The sequence below is a fragment of the Rhinatrema bivittatum genome, chromosome 3, assembly GCF_901001135.1.
Source record: "Rhinatrema bivittatum chromosome 3, aRhiBiv1.1, whole genome shotgun sequence".
Lineage (NCBI taxonomy): Eukaryota > Metazoa > Chordata > Amphibia > Gymnophiona > Rhinatrematidae > Rhinatrema > Rhinatrema bivittatum.
Window position 1 is genome coordinate 221,294,039 of NC_042617.1, and position 19,150 is coordinate 221,313,188.

Below are 19,150 nucleotides of genomic sequence, written 5' to 3' on the forward strand. Positions count from 1 at the left end.
TCCAAGGGCAATCCGGGAAACTACAGACCGGTTAGCCTGACTTCAGTGCCAGGAAAAATAGTGGAAAGTATTCTAAACATCAAAATCACAGAACATATAGAAAGACATGGTTTAATGGAATAAAGTCAGCATGGCTTTACCCAAGGCAAGTCTTGCCTCACAAATCTGCTTCACTTTTTTGAAGGAGTTAACAAACGTGGATAAAGGTGAACCTGTAGATATAGTGTACTTGGATTTTCAGAAGGCATTTGACAAAGTGCCTCATGAGAGGCTTCTAGGAAAAATAAAATGTCATGGGATAGGTGGCGATGTCCTTTCATGGATTACAAACTGGCTAAAAGACAGGAAACAGAGTAGGATTAAATGGACAATTTTCTCAGTGGAAGGAGTGGGCAGTGGAGTGCCTCAGGGATCTGTATTGAGACCCTTACTTTTCAATATATTTATAAATGATCTGGAAAGAAATACAAGTAAGGTAATCAAATTTGCAGATGATACAAAATTGTTCCGAGTAGTTAAATCACAAGCAGATTGTGATAAATTGCAGGAAGACCTTGTGAGGCTGGAAAATTGGGCATCAAAATGGCAGATGAAATTTAATGTGGACAAGTGCAAGGTGATGCATATAGGGGAAAAATAACCCATGCTATAGTTACACAATGTTAGGTTCCATATTGGGTGCTACTACCCAAGAAAGAGATCTAGGCGTCATAGTGGATACCACATTGAAATCGTCAGTTCAGTGTGCTGCGGCAGTCAAAAAAGCAAACAGAATGTTGGGAATTATTAGAAAGGGAATGGTGAATAAAACGGAAAATGTCATAATGCCTCTGTAATGCTCAATGGTGAGACCGCACCTTGAATACAGTGTACAATTCTGGTCGCCGCATCTCAAAAAAGATAATTGCGTAGGAGAAGGTACAGAGAAGGACAACCAAAATGATAAAGGGATTGGAACAGCTCACTTATGAAGAAAGATTAAAGAGGTTAGGAATTTTCAGCTTGGAGAAGACAGCTGAGGGAGGATATGATAGAGATGTTTAAAATCATGAGAGGTCTAGAACAGGTAGATGTGAATCGGTTTTTTACTCTTTCGGATAATAGACTAGGCGGCACTCCATTAAGTTAGCATGTGGCACATTTAAAACTAATCAGAAAAAGTTCTTCGTCACTCAACGCACAATTTGTTGCAAGAAGATGTGGTTAGTACAGTTAGTATAGCTGTGTTTAAAAAAGGATTGGATAAGTTCTTGGAGGAGAAGTCCATTACCTGCTATTAATTATGATGACTTAGATAATAACCACCGCTATTACTAGCAACGGTAACATGGAATAGACTTAGTTTTTGGGTACTTGCCAGATTCTTATGGCCTGGATTGGCCACTGTTGGAAACAGGATGCTGGGCTTGATGGACCCTTGGTCTGACCCAGTATGACATGTTCTTTTGTTCCACCAATCAAATTATGGAGTACTGACGATTATACAAATGGATGAGGAGGTAACTCAATAACTTAAACTTATGTACCAACTTCCATCCAAAATAGACCTCTTTGAATGACGCTAGACATTACTACAAGAACCTTGTTGGTGAGAAGTGACCATCATACTAGGCATCATCAATGTAAATTAATACTACTACAGATTTTGCCTTATTTATAATCATCAGTCACTGATAGTGATGAGTGCATTGTCCACTTCAAAAATTTTTTAACTTTTTTTTTGTAAATGGTTTAAAAAGTCCATATATGGATTACTTAACTTATTAGTGCTCAATAATCACCATACCACCATTCATATTCTAAATGGTCAAGCTTCATTTTCATTTTTTCTCCAAACTCCCGGTCTCTCCAGTCTCCCGACACGGAGCTGTGTTTCGGACCTTCCAGTCCTTTGTCAAGGGAACATTAGCTCAGCATTCCAGCGTATTTTCCTCCTTAATATTTAGACAACATGGCATTTCAGCGTTGCTTTCTCCTTTACAAAAAAAAGTTAAATTTTTGAAGTGGACAATGCACTCATCACTATCAGTGACTGATGATTATAAATAAGGCAAAATCTGTAGTAGTATTAATTTACATTAATGATGCCTAGTATGATGGTCACTTCTCAGCAACAAGGTTGTTGTAATGTCTAGCGTCATTGAAAGAGGTCTATTTTGGATGGACGTTGGTATATAAGCTTGTTCTTATGTTCTACATAAACAAGGAAGGAGGGTCAGGTTCATGGATCCTCTGTCGAAACACTTCAAATACTGACCTGGGCAATAGCAAATGAAGTTTCGATGCAAGCCACTTACCTTCCAGATTTAGACAACTTCACGGCGGATCACCTCAGCAGAATTTTTCATCTACATGAATAGACTTTGAATCGGGAAGTAGCAACCAGACTCTTTCAACGCTGGGGCAACCCGATAATAGATCTATTTGCCACAGAGAACAACCGTCAAATACAAGCATTCTGCTCCATTTACCCGAGCAATCTTCGTCATGCTCCAGATGCCTTTCTCGTTCTATGGTCAGAGGGCTTGCTATACGCTTACCCTCCCATTCCGCTAATATCAAGGACGATTCAAAAATGTATCCGACACAGCGGGTATGATCCTTATAGCTCCAGCGTGGCAAAGGCAGCCCTGCTATCGTATCTCATGTGACTATCCATTCGCCCACCAATTCCACTGGAGAAACATCCACGTCTGTTGACTCAGGAAGAGGGGTCCCTCCTTCATCCAATGCATCATTCCCTCCACCTGACAGCTTAGAGGTTGAAAGGCAGTTATTAAACCACCTGGGAATGCCAGCTCAACTTGAAGACATTCTTATTGCTTCTAGGAAACTTTCAACTAGACGTAACTATGCAGGAAAGTGGCATCGTTACACAGAATGGTACAAACCACGAAAGCTAGATCCTTTCTCATCAACAGCCACGCTGGCTTCAGTTTGTGTGCATGTTAACGCTATTGCAGCTTTCCACCACTCTCTCATAACTAACTTCCCATTTCCAACCATCTGTTGATCTCCAGATTCATGCGAGGCATGCTACGTCTAAGGCCACCTGTGTCCAAGCCACCTATACCATGCGATCTCAATATAGTCCTGGAACAACTAGTGCTGCCTCCTTTTGAGCCATTAGATTCATGCTACATAATACCTAACATGGAAAACGGTATTTCTAGTGGCCGTCACATCAGCACGGAGAGTAAGTGAGCTACAAGCCTTGGTTCACTATTCTCCTTATATAGAATTTTACCATATGGTTACCCTTCGGCCTCATCTTACTTTTCTTCCTAAAGTAGTATCTGCTTTCCACATAAACCAGTCAATTACATTGCCAGTCTTCAAACCTAAACCTCATCATAATGACCGAGACAAGCTTCTGCACTCTTTAGACTGTAAAAGATCGTTAGCTTATTACTTTATTTATATTTTATTTAATGAGTTTTATATACAGTCATTCGGCAACATCAAAATAATGCCATCATAATGATTTACAAAATAAGGTTATAGGGATAAGGGGGGTTAAACAAGGGATGAAAAGTACAAACTGTTATTAAGCATAAGGGATAACATGTCAGGATTTAGTTCAGTTTGTTTTTTTCATTTTTTATTTATGAAAACCTAGATGTGATGAATTTCACTTATTTATTCATGAGGTTGGATTGGAGGGCGATGATGTTGTGTTTTTCATTGGGTGAGTTGGTATGCTTTGAACAACCACGTTTTTAATGCCTTTTTGAAGGTTTTTAGGTTTTCTTGAGTTCTGAGCTTAGCTGGTAGGGAGTTCCAAAGTTTTGGGCTACCAAGGGAGATTGCTCTTTTTTGTGTTGAGGTGAGTTGATTTGAGTGCGTTGGTGGTGTTTTTAGGAGTCCCTTATTTGCTGATCTAAGGTTTCTGCTTGGGGTATGTAGTTGTATGTACAGGCTTAGCCAATTTTCTTGTTGTTCATTTATAATTTTATGTAGGATGGATAGGACTTTGTATTCAATCCTGTATCTTATTGGTAGCCAATGAAGTGAAATAAGTGTTGGGGTGATGTGGTCATGCTTTTTTGCTCCTGTGAGGATTCTTGCAGCTGCGTTCTGCAGGATCTGGAGTGGGCGAATGGTGTTTAGAGGTAAGTTGAGAAGAAGAGTTGCAGTAGTAGTTGTATATAGTTTTTGAGTTATACCCTTGGCTTTTTCATCAATTCATGATCCTAGTTTGTACACCCTTGTTTCAATGTAATTGCTCTCTATGAGGCACTGTTAATGTTACAATGTAAACTGAATTGATTTGTAACCTCTTACAAGAATTTCGGTATATAAAACTGTTAAATAGTCTATGTGGAGAAAATTAGTAATTGGAGGACTGATCTGAAGTCATTGTTGGAGAGAGAAGGTTTTAGATGACGGAGTGAAGTAGTTTATGATAACAGTCTTTGATTTTTGTTGATATGTGGTTTTTGAATGAAAGTTCTGTCAATTATTACTCCGAGTTGAGGCTTGGTTGATTGGAGATATGATAGAATTTTGGTTCATGAGGTTGAGCAGTGGTATTTGAGGAGAGTTGTTCTTTCTGTCTAGTAATATTAATTCAGTCTTGTCTGTTGAGGATGAGTTTTATGTTGGCTAGTATTTCCTTTATGCTGTTTAGGTAATTGGCTGTTAATTTGTATGTTTCTTCTAGTGATTTTTTTATTGGGATTAATATTTGAATATCATCAGCATAGATGAAGTGGGTTAGATTCAGATTTGAAAGGAAGTGGCATAATGGGAGCAGATAGATGTTAAAGAGTGGATCCTTGGGGAACTCTAGTGTTTAGGTTGATTTTCTTTGAGAGGGAATCATTAAGTAGCACTTGGTAGGATCTTTGTGACAGGTACGAGGAGAACCATTGAAGGGTTGTCTTGTTAGCTCCTATTTCAGAGAGACGATTAATCAATATAGAGTGATTTACTGTATCAAAGGCTGCTGATAGGTCGAGCAGGATTAGAAGGTAACTTTGGCCTTTTTCAAAACCTTTGAGTACGAAGTAATTCATTGCAAGTAGTAGGGTTTCAGTGTTCATTTGCTTTCTGAAGCCAAATTGAGCGGGTAGGAGGATGTTTTCATCTAAATGGTCAGTGAGTTGAGTGTGGACAACTTTCTCAAATGATTTTGGCAATGAATGGGAGGTTTGATATGGGTCTGTAGTTCAGTGGGTTTTCTGGATCTAGATTATTCTTTTTTAGAATGGGTTTGATTGCCAATTTTAGGCATTCTGGGTAGTTTCCTTCCATGAGGGAAAAGTTTTACAATTTTAGTTAATGTCTTGGTTATTGGTGATTCGAGATTTTTTATTGTTTTAATGGGTATGGAGTCAATAAGGTGTTTTAGCTGGGTTCATTTTTTTAATGATCATTTGGATTTCTAAGGAAGATGCTGTTTCAAAGTTGGACCAGGTTTTTGTTTGAATGTTTAGTAATTTCTGGTCTTGTGAGTCATTTTTTAGGTTGCTCTTTGAGGATTTTGATTTTTTTGTTAAAGTCTGCGACGTCATTGCTAATGATCTTTGGTGTTGAAAGTGATTGATCGTCGAAAGATGATTTTGTTAGGCTTTTTACTATGTTGAAGAGCATCTTAGGATTTTGTTGGTATTTGGTTATTTTTTTGGTGTAGAAATCTGAGGTGTTTTGTTTTGTTTTTTTATGGATGAGTTTTTTTTTTGTATTCGGCTAGTGTTCTGTATGCGTTTATTAGTGTGGTTGTTTTGTTTTTTCTCCATAATTTCTCTATTTTTCTGAGTTTCCTTTTGGCTGCTCTGATGTTTTTGTTGTACCAGAGATTCCGATCTTTAGGTTCTTTTATAATTTTTGGTATTATGGGATTTATCTTACCTGCTATTGTTTTCGTTATGGTGATCCAGGAAGATGTTGCGTTTTCTGTGTTTGATAGATCTATAGTTGTTTGTTCAGTTTGAAGATTTGCTTGAAGAGTTTCAATGCAGAAAGCTGGACGATGAGAAGGATTTGATTGTGTTTTTTCTTGTGGTACATTTATAATTTGAAAATAGATTTATGTGGATGATAAAGTGGTCTGACCATGGTATTTTTTATATCTTCGTTTGGTGGTTGGACCAAAAATTGGTATTGATGAAGATTAGGTCTGGTGTATAACCTGCTTTGTGCGTAGGGCCATTGATAATTTGATTGAGACCCAGTGATGATACTGCATCAATGATTGAGGAGCAGGCAGACAAGTAGGGGGTAGAGTCAATGTGTAAGTTGAAGTCACCAAGAATAATTATGGGTTTGTTAATAGATAATTTGATCAGGAAAAATTTAATAAGTGGTGAGCAGTTTTTTTTCGAGAGTATTGGGAGGCAGTATACTAGGCAAATTTGTAAGTGTGGAGAATCAAATAGTGCAATTTCCAGTGGAGAACAATTGCTTGTTAAAATTAGTTTCATCTGTAGGTTTGTTTTGGTGATGAGCCTTAGGCCTCTGCCTTTCTTTTTAGGTCTGGGTAAAGAAAAAGTTCTATAGGTGGAGTTGTTGATTCTTACTGTCTGTGTTTTTTGCCCATGTTTCTGTGATGGCTATAAAGTATAGTTTTTCATCTTGGAGAAGGTCATTGATTGGTATTTTTTTGATTATTGATTGGGCATTAAAGAGTAGGAAAGAAAGGGTTAGATAGTTATAGAGAGATGTGGTGTTGTGAGTAATGGTTATGTGTTGATATTTAAGTTTTTTTTATTTTAGATTTCGTACCTCTTTCATTCCAGTTGTTGTCAGTGTTTGGTCCGTTTCTGTTGTCCTTGCAGATTGTGGAGGGTTGATGGTTTGCCATTCTTCTTAACGTTCGGAGAAAATCTAGAGATTATGTACTGCTGGCACTGCGGATTGCACAAAGGAGAGAGCCCCTTCAGCGCGCGACGCACAGCGTGCGACACCTGGAGGTGTCGCTGTATTAGCGCTGCGGCGCTGGCAACGTCGGGTTGTAGGGGATGTGGCTAGGGATCGCGATCTCCCTCTCTGAGGTCCCAGTAATCTAAAAGGTACTTGCCTTTATTTCTCGGTTCTTTCTCTCGCCGGCGCTGTTAGCAGTTGGTGGTGTGTGGGTGGGCCTGCCCCAGTGTCCTTTGCCTGGAGGTGTCGCTGTCTTAGCGCTGCGGCACTGGCGACATCTGGTGGGGGGGCGTGGCTAGGGATCACGATCTCCCTTTCTGAGGTCCCAGTAATTTAAAAGACACTTGCCTTTATTTCTCAGTTCTTTCTCTCATCGGTGCTGTTAGCAGTTGGTGGTGTGTGGGTGGGCCTGCCCCAGTGTCCTCAATCTCAAGGAAGACCATCTCAATTGGGACTCCCAGACCTCATGGCTATTTCAGCCCTGCTATCGACGGGGGAAAAAGCAAGTTTGCATACCGTAAACGGTGTTTCCGTAGATAGCAGGATGAATTAACCATGCAATCCCTTCCCACCTCCCTAGATAGTCTACAGATTCTACCAAAACGTTTCCATGTACATCTCGCTTGGCTACAAGAGACTGAGGTAACAAGGCAATCGCACGGGAAGCTCACTGCGCAGCCATACAGAGTTCGAAACTCTGTACTAACTGAGAAAACTCCGCCTACTGACCGGTCGCGAGACTCTCCCAGACAGCATGGCTAATTCATCCTGCTACCTACGGAAACACCATTTACGGTAAGCAAACTTGCTTTTGTGGCAAATAGTCATGGCTTAAATGAATTTTCTTGGGATAGCTGTATACAGAACTGGGAGAGGCCCAGATCCATGTAATGGTTTGTCCGTCATCGGGGGTGTTAGCGAGGCTCGAAATGATTGAGCTAACTACTCCAAAACAATTTATGCTAGAGGACATTTATAAAATGGTAACCCAGACTGAAAGTATCACTTCTAATTTTATTTTTTAGTTATGTGCTTCTATCAAAATATCTGCACACAAGTTTAATAATTGAGGTGGATGAGGCAATTTTTACAAGAAGCATGGGGCTTGATATCTGCGGCCCAATAAGCACATTTTCAAAGGGAGACCCTACTGCTATCTGAGCACATGGAAATATGCATGTGCAAAGTCTTTTGGCATGGTCAACACTGTATAGGAGGAAATTGAGAAGGAATAGTTGACTTTAGATGCTTCTTTCTTTTTGAAGATGCCCTTGTAAATACATTTTAAAATATAAGGATAACTTTTTTTTTTTTATCCTTCCTTTTTAGTCTCTTCTGACTAATAAAGCTGTGGTTATTTAAATATATTCTTTTTTTTTTTTATATAATCCTGGTATATCCAGCTCAGTTTGAGTGAGGAAACAGCAGGATAGGTATTTCCGAGTATTATTAGAGTACTTTATAGCTGATGGTGTAACTTTTAATTGCTTTTCATATTTTTACTTTTATTTTTCCCCCCTCTTGATGTAAATTTATTGCATATCATGTTGATAGCTTCTGTTTTACATTTTTTTTTTTTGTTTGACGTAATAGCTTGTAATTTTATGAATTATTTTGAATTATTCAAATGTATTTGACTTGAAATGCAATAAAAAAAATCTTCAGTTCTTAGAATCCATTTTGAAAGAAAAGTATACAAGATTTTCTTTTTCAGTTTCCACAGCTTATGAAGGAAAGAATGAGAGGAGTCTCCCATGATGTTGTGTCTGTTGAGCCTGGTATCCTGGAAGAAGGTGTAGACGATGATACAACAAAAACTGAGTCAATTGTATGGAAAACAAGCTTGCCAAAAATTAAATTAGCTAATACATATAAGATGGAACCAAAGAAGAAATTCTTTTCTAATTTAGTGAAAACAAAGATTGAACAGATGCTAAAGGTAGGGTGGCATTTAGATAAAAATGAACTAAAATTTGAAATGTTTGGGGTTTTTTATAATAAAATCATTTTGTGAAGTCTTAAGACACAATGTATTGTGCATTCCCTGTACGTACTAGGATCAGTCCAGACAGTGGGTTATGTCCCCCGTCCAGCAGATGGAGTCAGAGCAAACTTCGGAGGGTGCTGACATATAAGCAGGTGCACCCTCCAGGGATCCTCCTCCTCCCAGTATCTCTCTGACTCCAGCAGATGTGAGTGGGGGAACCTCTGCTTCCCCAGTGTGTGGCTTCTGTTCCACATTTTCTCTCATTTTTCCTTACCTCAGGATAGGATCAAGCAGGCCTGGGATTTCAAACACAAAAAAAAAAAAAAAGTTTCTCAATTTTCTAGGGAGTCTCTTTGAGCCCCTGCCCGGGCCTCACAGCCCTGGTTAGCTTGCCAGCGGGACTGTGTTTCTTTTGCCTGTGCTTTCCTCTCTCTCTTCTCTCCGGCGGTAAGTTTTTGGCTGTTTTGGTTTTATTTGCAGCTTCTTCGTCGGACGGCACAGGTGGATGCTGGTGGGGCCAGCCTCTCCCCTTTGGCGCGCCGCGATTCGGACCCCTCCCCCTCGGCCCTGCGACGTTCAAATTCCCCGGGGCCGCGGCAGAAGGGAGGTCCCATTCCCCTGCTGTCCCTGAGGGGAGGGTCGGTCGAGTCGAGCTAGGGCGGACGAGCCCGCTCCTCCCGCGGCGCGAGTTCCCCGGATCCGAGCCCCTGTGCAGCCGCTGAGAGGGGATTCTCCCGGGCGCGCACCATGCAGCGCATTAAGGGGTCTCCCGCCGGCGACCCGGGGCAGGGCGGATCGCGGGATGGCTCTTTTGGTGTTTGTCTCCCCGGGGGGGAGACCGGCCTAGCTCCCCCGACTTTTTCGCCGCCAGGCTCGGAGCGCCGCGGCACCAGGGGGAGGGCTCCGCCCCCTTCTTTGGCGGGAGCGGCGGCCATTTTGGAGCTGGAGAGCGCCATTGATTCGGATGCTGAGGAGTCTCAGCATGGATTTTCTCCGCGGTTGCTGCCGATTCGAGCACCGGCCTCCCCCCCCATCACTCCGGCCCCCCCCCCAAGGACCTTCCTCTCACCACTCCTCCGCCGGCAGGGGGGTTTTCGGCTGAGTTTGTCATCTTGATGCATCAGGCGTACCTTCAGAGCCTGCAGCCGGCGGGGGAGTCAGCGGGCGGTGGACAAGTGAACCCCATGCCCGCGAAGATACCCCGGCTGGTGGGGGTGGGGGGGGCCAATCCAGCTCCCACGGGGGGGCGGCCATAGGGCACTCCTTGCCCTTCCGCCCAGCGGAGCGGCTCCAACACAGGACCCTGGGAGCGACCCGGCTTCGACGTCAGACGATGACTCGCTACTGGCAGCGCACCTGGAGTGTGACGACCCGAGGGTGCTCCGGATTTTCCGTAAAGAGGAGCTGTCTGACCTCATCCCACACGTCCTCCAGGAATTGGACCTTGACCCGCCCGTCGAGCCGCCGGGGCCCCCGGCTCCCTCCGTAGCCTCAGCGAGCTCAAAAGGGGACCCTGTCCTGGCGGGCTTGCGTCCCCTGGCGCGAACTTTCCCAATCCATGAGTCTTTCCTCCACCTTCTGGTGCGGGAGTGGGACACGCCAGAGGCATCTCTCAGGGTTGGCAGAGCGATGGACAAGCTCTACCCTCTCCCCGGCGATTTCCTGGACCTGCTTAAAGTACCCAAGGTTGATTCGGCAGTCTCTGCCGTCACAAAGAGGACCACGATTCCTGTCACAGGGGGAACGGCTCTTCGGGATATCCAGGACAGAAAACTAGAAGTCTGCCTCAAGAAGATCTTCGAGGTCTCGGCGCTGGGGGTCCGCGCAGCTATTTGTGGCTCTCTTACCCAGAGAGCCGGTCTTCGGTGGGTGCAGCAGCTCCTTACTTCACAGCAACTGCCGCCAGAGGAGGCGGCACAAGCGGACCGCCTGGAGGCCGTCATTGCCTACGGGGCCGATGCCCTCCACGACTTACTGCGGGTCCTGGCAAGGACCATGGTTTCTGCTGTTTCCGCCAGGCGCCTATTGTGGCTGCGGAATTGGGCGGCAGACGCATCGTCCAAATCCAGCCTGGGGGCTCTACCTTTCAAGGGTAGGTTCCTTTTCGGCGAGGATCTTGACCAGATCATCAAATCCCTGGGGGAAAACTCGGTACATAGGCTGCCCGAGGACCGCCAGCGGTCATATCGTCCGTCTACTTCCTTCTCCAGGAATTGGTCTCACTCGCAACGGCGATTTCATGGCTCCAGGCCTCAGGGCCCAAGAAACCCCTCATCCAGGTCTCAATCATGGACCCAGTCCTTTCGTGGCCGCAGACCACCCAGGGACTCGTCGGCGCAGGGCGCCTCTGGCAAGCCCACCCAATGATGTCAGGCCGGCCCACTCCTCTCTTCCGATGATCGGAGGACGGCTAGCCTGGTTTTACGAGGAGTGGGCCAACATCACCACGGACCAATGGGTTCTGGATATTCTAAGGCACGGTTACGCTTTGGATTTGCTGCGTCTCCCCAAAGAAAGATTCATCTTCTCACCCTGCGGGTCAAGTCACAAGCGCCTGGGAGTACAAAGCACGCTGGACCGGCTCCTAGCCCTGGGGGCCATCTCACCCGTCCCCGCCGGAGAGGTGGGCTCGGGTCATTATTCCATTTACTTCGTGGTGCCCAAGAAGGATGGCTCCTTTCGTCCCATTTTAGACCTCAAGGAAGTCAAAAAGGTCCTCCGGATACCCCGGTTCCGCATGGAAACCCTCCGCTCAGTCATCGCGGCGGTTCATCAGGGGGAGTTCCTGGCCTCCCTGGACCTGACGGAGGCCTACTTACACATTCCGATACGTCCGGCTCATCACAGGCTCCTCCGCTTCAAGATATTGGGGCAACACTTTCAGTTCCAGGCCCTCCCCTTTGGGTTGGCGACGGCACCCAGGACTTTCACCAAGATAATGGTGGTAGTGGTGGCCGCGCTCCGGCGAGAGGGGATTCTAGTACACCCTTACCTGGACGATTGGCTCATCCGAGCAAAGACCTTCTCGCAGGGGCAGCAGGCGGTCGACAGGGTGGTCGATTTCCTACAGTCCCTCGGCTGGGTAGTCAACTTCGGCAAGAGCAGTCTCCTTCCGTCTCGACAGCTGGACTTCCTCGGAGCGCGCTTCGACACGGCTCAAGGCAAGGTCTTCTTGCGTCCGGACAAGGCCCAGTCTCTGAGGGAGCAAATCCTCCACTTTGCCTCTCTCCCAGCTCCAACAGCGAGGGATTACCTGCAGATCCTGGGATCGATGGCCTTCGCAATCAACCTGGTACCTTGGGCCTTTGCACACCTGAGGCCCCTACAGATGGCGCTACTCTCGCGGTGGAAACCAGTCTCGCAGGACTATCAGGCGATACTACCTCTCCCGCCGGCCGCCAGGCTCAGCCTTCGCTGGTGGCTAGACCCCAGGAACCTGGCACAAGGTTGTCCTCTGGAGTCGCCGGAGTGGATTGTTGTCACTACCGATGCCAGTCTGACCGGCTGGGGGGCCGTGTGTCTCCGAAGCTCGGCCCAGGGGCAGTGGACACAGGAACAGGCGTCCTGGCCGATCAACCACCTGGAGACGAGAGCAGTCCGTTTGGCGCTCATTCAATTCCTGCCTCTCATCCGGCAACGGGCGGTCAGAGTTCTCTCGGACAATGCGACCACGGTAGCCTACATCAACCGTCAGGGAGGCACCAAGAGCCCGGGGGTGGCCATCGAAGCGGCCCGGCTCATGGCCTGGGCGGAACGTTTCCTCGACCGCCTGGCGGCCTCACACATCGCAGGCGTGGACAACATTCAGGCGGACTACCTGAGTCGTCAGACGCTGGACCCCGGGGAATGGGTCCTCTCCAACGAGGCAATGTCGATCATCACTCGGCGCTGGGGAACACCCACCATGGACCTCATGGCAACGTCTGCCAACGCAAAGGCCCCGCGGTTCTTCAGTCGGAGAAGAGACCACGGGGCGGAAGGGGTGGACGCTCTGGTTCTCCCCTGGCCCCCTCATCTTCGGCTGTACGTCTTTCCCCCATGGCCTCTGGTGGGCAAGGTGGTGCGGAGGATAGAAGATTATCCAGGGAAGGTCATTCTGGTGGCCCCAGAATGGCCGCGGCGTCCGTGGTTTGCGGATCTTCTCAACATGGTGGTGGACCGACCCCTGCGACTGTCACACCTTCCGCGGCTGCTCCATCAGGGTCCGGTATTTTCGGATCAGGCGGAACACTTTTGTCTCGCGGCCTGGCTTTTGAAAGGCAGAGTCTCCTGCGCAAGGGATACGCGGTCACCGTGGTAGACACTCTCCTCAAAGCGCGTAAGACCTCCACTTCAGTCGCTTACGTATGGGTCTGGAAGGTGTTTGAGGTCTGGTGTTCTGGACATGGGGTTTCCGCGACCACAGCTTCGCTACGTCAGGTCCTGGCCTTCCTCCAGGAGGGCTTGGAGAAGGGTCTCTCCTACAACTCCCTGCGTGTGCAAGTCTCGGCTTTAGCCTCCCTGGCCCGCACCACGGGAAAACCAGATCCTTCGTCTCATCCGGACGTCTCGCGGTTCCTCAAGGGAGTCAAGCACCTGCGGCTGCCGGTGCGGCACCCCTATCCCTCCTGGAATCTCAACCTGGTTCTACGGATCCTTGGAGAGGCTCCCTTCGAACCGCTGCGGCAGGCCTCCCTTAAGGACGTCACACTGAAAACGGTGTTCCTGGTTGCCATAGCCTCGGCGAGGCGCATCTCCGAGCTTCAGGCGCTCTCGTGCCGGGAACCTTTCCTACGTTTCACGGACTCGGGAGTCTCCATTCGAACAGTTCCCTCGTTCCTGCCTAAGGTGGTGTCTTCTTTCCACTTGAACCAGTGGGTGGAGCTGCCGGCCTTCCCGTCGGATGCGCCCAAGTCTCTCCGGCGCCTCGACGTGATGCGGTCTCTCCTACACTACCTGGAAGTGACCAATGAGTTCCGGGCGTCCGACCATCTCTTCATGCTTTGGTCCGGTAACAAGAAGGGACTTCAAGCTAAGACAACTATAGCGAGGTGGCTCAAGGAAGCGGTAACCTCTGCCTACATTGGCGCCGGGAAGGCTCCCCCGGCGGGAATCAGGGCTCATTCGTTACGTGCCCTGGCCACGTCCCGGGCGGAGTCTCAGCATGTTCCAATTCAGGAAATCTGTCGCGCAGCAACCTGGAAGTCGCTGCACACCTTCTCGAAGCATTACCGATTGCAACTACCGGTATGTGATTCGGGTTGTTTTGGGGACAGGGTTCTCCGAGCAGGGTCTTCAGGGACCCACCCGGTTTAGGGAAGCTTTGGTACATCCCACTGTCTGGACTGATCCTAGTACGTACAGGGAAAAGAAAATTATTCCTTACCTGCTAATTTTCGTTCCTGTAGTACTTAGGATCAGTCCAGATGCCCACCCGGGTTTGAAGTGTTGGTCAGACACCTGCTCGTGTACGCTCTATCTCCTGTCCCTCACTCTCCTACGTTCTGACTGTTTTGTTATTTCTTAGTACTTCCACAGTTCTCTTTGCAAGTTGCATTGGTTATTTGTTTATATGGGTTCAATTTGAACGGTGCTTGATCCATCCTACTCTTTCTGTCAAGTGTTCTCTCTTGGCTTTGATATTCTCGATACTGAGGATCCCTGGAGGGTGCACCTGCTTATATGTCAGCACCCTCCGAAGTTTGCTCTGACTCCATCTGCTGGACGGGGGACATAACCCACTGTCTGGACTGATCCTAAGTACTACAGGAACGAAAATTAGCAGGTAAGGAATAATTTTCTTTTCTGTAGATGATAACATCTGAAGAGGTGTTCAGTTAATCAGCATGTACGGAGACCTTAGGAAAAACCTAGAAGTGAGCCTTAGACTGGCCCAAACTAGGTGATTTCTAGGACTGTGTAAATTATCTTATGGGGTTCTCCTGGTGGCTTTGGGAGGCAGTTGAACAATTTTTACACAGCTAAAGTTGGTTCCCTAAACTGGTAAAACCCTTTAGCAAGTTGATTTTGTTGTGAGCAGATGGGCACTCGAGAGTGGGAGCCCCTGTGCCACTATGTATGTATCTGTGTGTGTGTGTGTGTGTGTGTGTGTGTGTGTGTGTATATATATATATATATATATATATATATATGTGTGTGTGTGTGTATGTATATATGTGTGTGTGTGTATATATATATATATATATATATATATATATATATATATATATACACCCTGGTTTGTTTCAACAGTTTCATGATCCTAGTTCTGTATTCCTCTGTTTTATGTAATTGCACTATTTGAGGCACTGTTATTGTTATTATGTAAACCGTTTTGATTTGTAATCCTGTTACAAGAAATTCGGTATATAAAACTGTTAAATAAGTGCCCGACAGAGACCTGGGTGACTGTGGTCCACGCAGCTGGCTAAAAAAGGAACATTTGGACATCCAACACGTTCCAGGCACCAAGAACCACCAACCCATGCTGGCCTGTGGGGTGGTCCTCCAGCCACTTCGAAAGCCCTTTCAGACTGCCACTTGGGAGCAGTTTGAGTTTGAGGACAGACTGAAGTAGAGGACTTGAAAATGACTCTGAAGACATGGACAGGACGCTGGAGACTTTGACATAACACTGAAGATTTGGTCATGACAGAGGCTGAAGCATTGCTTGAAGACTATAGCATGGATTGAATACAGACACAAGGTTTGAGACAGGAACATGCTGGATGGAACAAGATTGAGGGCTCAGGACTTGGAACAAATAGGCAGGTGGCTGGAACAAGAATTCTGGAACTCAGGAACTAAGAGAGAGACTCTGATGCAAGAACGAAGACTTGGCCCAAACTCTTGGACATGGGAACAGAGATTTCAAAACAGGAGACCAGGAACCATATGAAACGGGAGACCTTGAAGGACCGGAGCCTTCCGAAGGCAACAGGAAGCAGACTGAAGTGGCTAGGGATGACATCGGGAGGTGCTCTGGCTTTTCCCGCCATGGGCCTTTTAAATCCGGGGCTATGGCACGCATACACACTTAAGGAAAATCCTGGCAGGAGCATGGATGGAAGGGAACAACCCTCAGCCTGTGAAGTCCAGGCAGGAGCGATTTTGTGGCTGCAGTCAGCGACGTTCCGGGCTGCAGGACGGGAAGAGAAAGCATTCAGCCGCATAGCTCACAGGCAGCAGCAGGGGATGGTGGTACTCCAAGTCACAAGAGGAAATGGCGGCTTCTCACTGCCACAAAGAATAGTGGCAGTGTTGGAGGGGGAGTGAGGATTGCAACAGATTTCTGGGAATTATTGATTCCATGAGAAAACTAAAGAAACTAAGTCAATTATTCATTTATTGGGAACTAAAGCATAAATTATAATGCAGTTATATGAATATTGATTTGGGCACTCATATGGGTTGTCTATATCAGGGCAGACTTATCATACTTGTAACATGCTTATAATTGTGGGCCATTTTTTCTTTTTTAAAATAAATTGTCACTCACATTTTAAAATGGTACCTATCAAATGAATAAACAACCTGACTAAACTTTACTGCAGAGATGCTGAATATAGTGATTTCAGTTGCAGCCCCAAACAAACGTATGTGGGCTGCACGTGAGCAGCACAAATTTTTAAGAAGCTTGAAAGTATGCATGTACATATTTGTGCACACCTTAAGAATAAGGAGGTGGAAAAGGGGCAGGGGCCAAGACCTAAACACGCAAGGCTGACCATGGCAATGTGTGCCAAGTTACGCAGGTAACTTTACTACTGGTTCGGATGAGGCTCATGTCTGAGAGAAAGACAGACTTTTAAAGGGCCAATCTGACAATCTGTATCTATCCCACTGTAAGGGGGGGGGGGTTACATTGGTCTCTAGGGTGCAAGGGTCTTAAGACCATAGAAAAATAGAAATAACAGCAGAAAAGGACAGATGGTTCATCCAGTCTGTCCTGGTAGAAACTGCTGTGCTGTTCTGGTTAGCCCCACATATCAGTCTGTTTTGCTTGATATGCTTTGCTTATGGACTTGGCCATAGAAGCATTCCTGTATTTTTTTTTTCTTAATGTCTGAGCATCAGTACCTCAGACTGTGTAAAAATAAATAAATAAATAAAGGTCATGGCTCGTGTTGGTTGTCCTGGAATCCAAATTTCTTTATTTTCAGTCCCCACCACCTTTCTTCGAAGCAGAGAGCAATGTTGCAGTTTCATCAAAAGCATCAAGGCTTATTGGTTAAGGGTAGTAATCCTATGCTTCTATTAAGAGTAACAACCACTATGCTGGTTACCCCCCCCCCCCCCCCCGTGCTTATCAGGTCCACAGACTGTAAAGGTTGGGGCCCTCGATGGTAGCTGTCTAAATCCAATTCCCCCTTTCCTCTGCTGTTGAAGCAGAGAGCAATGTTGCTGTTGCTTCAAAAGTATCAAGGTTTATTTGGTTAAGGGTAGTAACTGCCACATCAGCAAGTTATCCCCATGCATGCTTTCTTCGTTTCCTTTAGGACTTGGCCATAGATGCAGTCCTGTGCTTTTTCCCTTACGTCCGTGAAATAGTATCCCAGATTATGGATGTTCTGGGGACCTCAGTTGTCGTCTGAATCAAATTCCTCTTATCCCCCTACCATTGTTGCAGTTGCATTAAAAGCATTAAAGCATGTTGGTTAAGGGAAGTAATCTCTATGCCTTTTGCTAAGGGTAGTAACCGCTGTACCAGCAAGTTACACCCCCCCACCCCCCGCTTCTCATTTCTGTCTTCTAGCCTTTAGAGATCCACAGTGTTTATCCTATGCCCCTTTTCAGCTTGGAGAAGACGGCTGAGGGGGGTATGATAGAGGTGTTTAAAATCATGAGAGGTCTAGAACAGGTAAATGTGAATCGGCTATTTACTCTTTCGGATAATAGAAAGACTAGGGGGCTCTCCATGAAGTTAGCATGTGGCACATTTAAAACTAATCGGAGAAAGTTCTTTTTTACTCAACGCACAATTAAACTCTGGAATTTGTTGCCAGAGGATGTAGTTAGTGAAGTTAGTGTAGCTGTGTTTAAAAAAGGATTGGATAAGTTCTTGGAGAAGTCCATCACTGCTATTAATTAAGTTGACTTAGAAAATAGCCACTGTTATTACTAGCAGCAGGAACATGAAATAGACTTAGTTTTTGGGTACTTGCCAGGTTCTTATGGCCTGGATTGGCCACTGTTGGAAACAGGATGCTGGGCTTGATGGACCCTTGGTCTAACCTAGTATGGCATGTTCTTAACACCTCCTCCAGAAGGACATTCCAGGCCTCCACCACCCTCTCTGAAGAAATATTTCCTGATGTTGGTTCTGAGTCGTCCCTCCTAGAGTTTCATTTCATGACCTCTAGTTCTATTGTTTTCTTTCCAACGGAAAAGGTTCAAAGTCCATACATCATTGGAAGCTTTTAGGTATCTGAAGGTCTGTATCATGTCTCCACTGCTTCTTCTTTTCCAGGGTATACATATTCAGATTATTAAGCTTCTCCTCATAGGTCTTCCAATACAGACCCCACACCATTTTTGTTGCCCTTCTCTGGACTGTCTCTGTCCTTTTTATGAGATACAGGCTCCAGAACTGACCAAAGATCTGTACAAGGGGGATAATCACCTCCCTTTTTTTTTTTTTTATTGGTTATTCATCTATGCAGACACTATCACCTCAAGATTCCTCTCTTGGTCCGTGCACATCAGTCTTTCACACCCTATAACATACAACTCTTATGGATAACTGCACCTCAGATGCTTGACTCTGCACTTCTTTATTTTATTTAATAATTTTTATGTACCGACTTTTCATGCAAGCATATCAAATCGGTTTACAGTAGTTAGCAATTAATCATTGGCATTAAATCCCAGCTGTCAAATCTTTGACCATTCTTCCAGCTTTCTTAAATCTCTTTTCATTCTCTCTACTCTTTCAGGCATGTCCACTCTGTTGCAGATCTTAGTATCATCTGCAAATAGACATACTTTACCTTCTATCCCTTCTGCAATGTCGCTCACAAAGATATTGAATAGAACTGGTCCCAACACTGATCACTTTGGCAATCCGCTTAACATGGCTTTTTTCAGATTAGGTTCCATTTACTATTAAACGCTGTTTCCAATCGGTTAACCTGTTTGTAATCCACACCACCACCTTAGCTTTCACTCCCAAGCTTTTCATTGTATTCATAATCCTCCTATGCGGGACCATATCAAAAGCTTTGAAATCCAAGTAGATCACATAGAGCACTGTTCCTCGATCCAATTCTCTAGTCACCCAATCAAAAAGATCAATCAGATTTGTCTTACAGGACCTTCCCC

General features: G+C 45.7%; 1 protein-coding gene across 2 annotated transcripts in view; it reads left to right on the plus strand.

The window, feature by feature from the left end:
• Positions 1-19,150, plus strand: part of TCTE3 (t-complex-associated-testis-expressed 3) — a 231,029-nt gene that overhangs the window by 41,897 nt on the left and 169,982 nt on the right. For both annotated transcript variants that reach the window (XM_029594217.1, XM_029594218.1), the window contains exon 2: positions 8,579-8,803. In XM_029594217.1, coding sequence (XP_029450077.1) covers positions 8,579-8,803 — 225 coding nt within the window. The remainder of the gene's footprint in view (positions 1-8,578; positions 8,804-19,150) is intronic.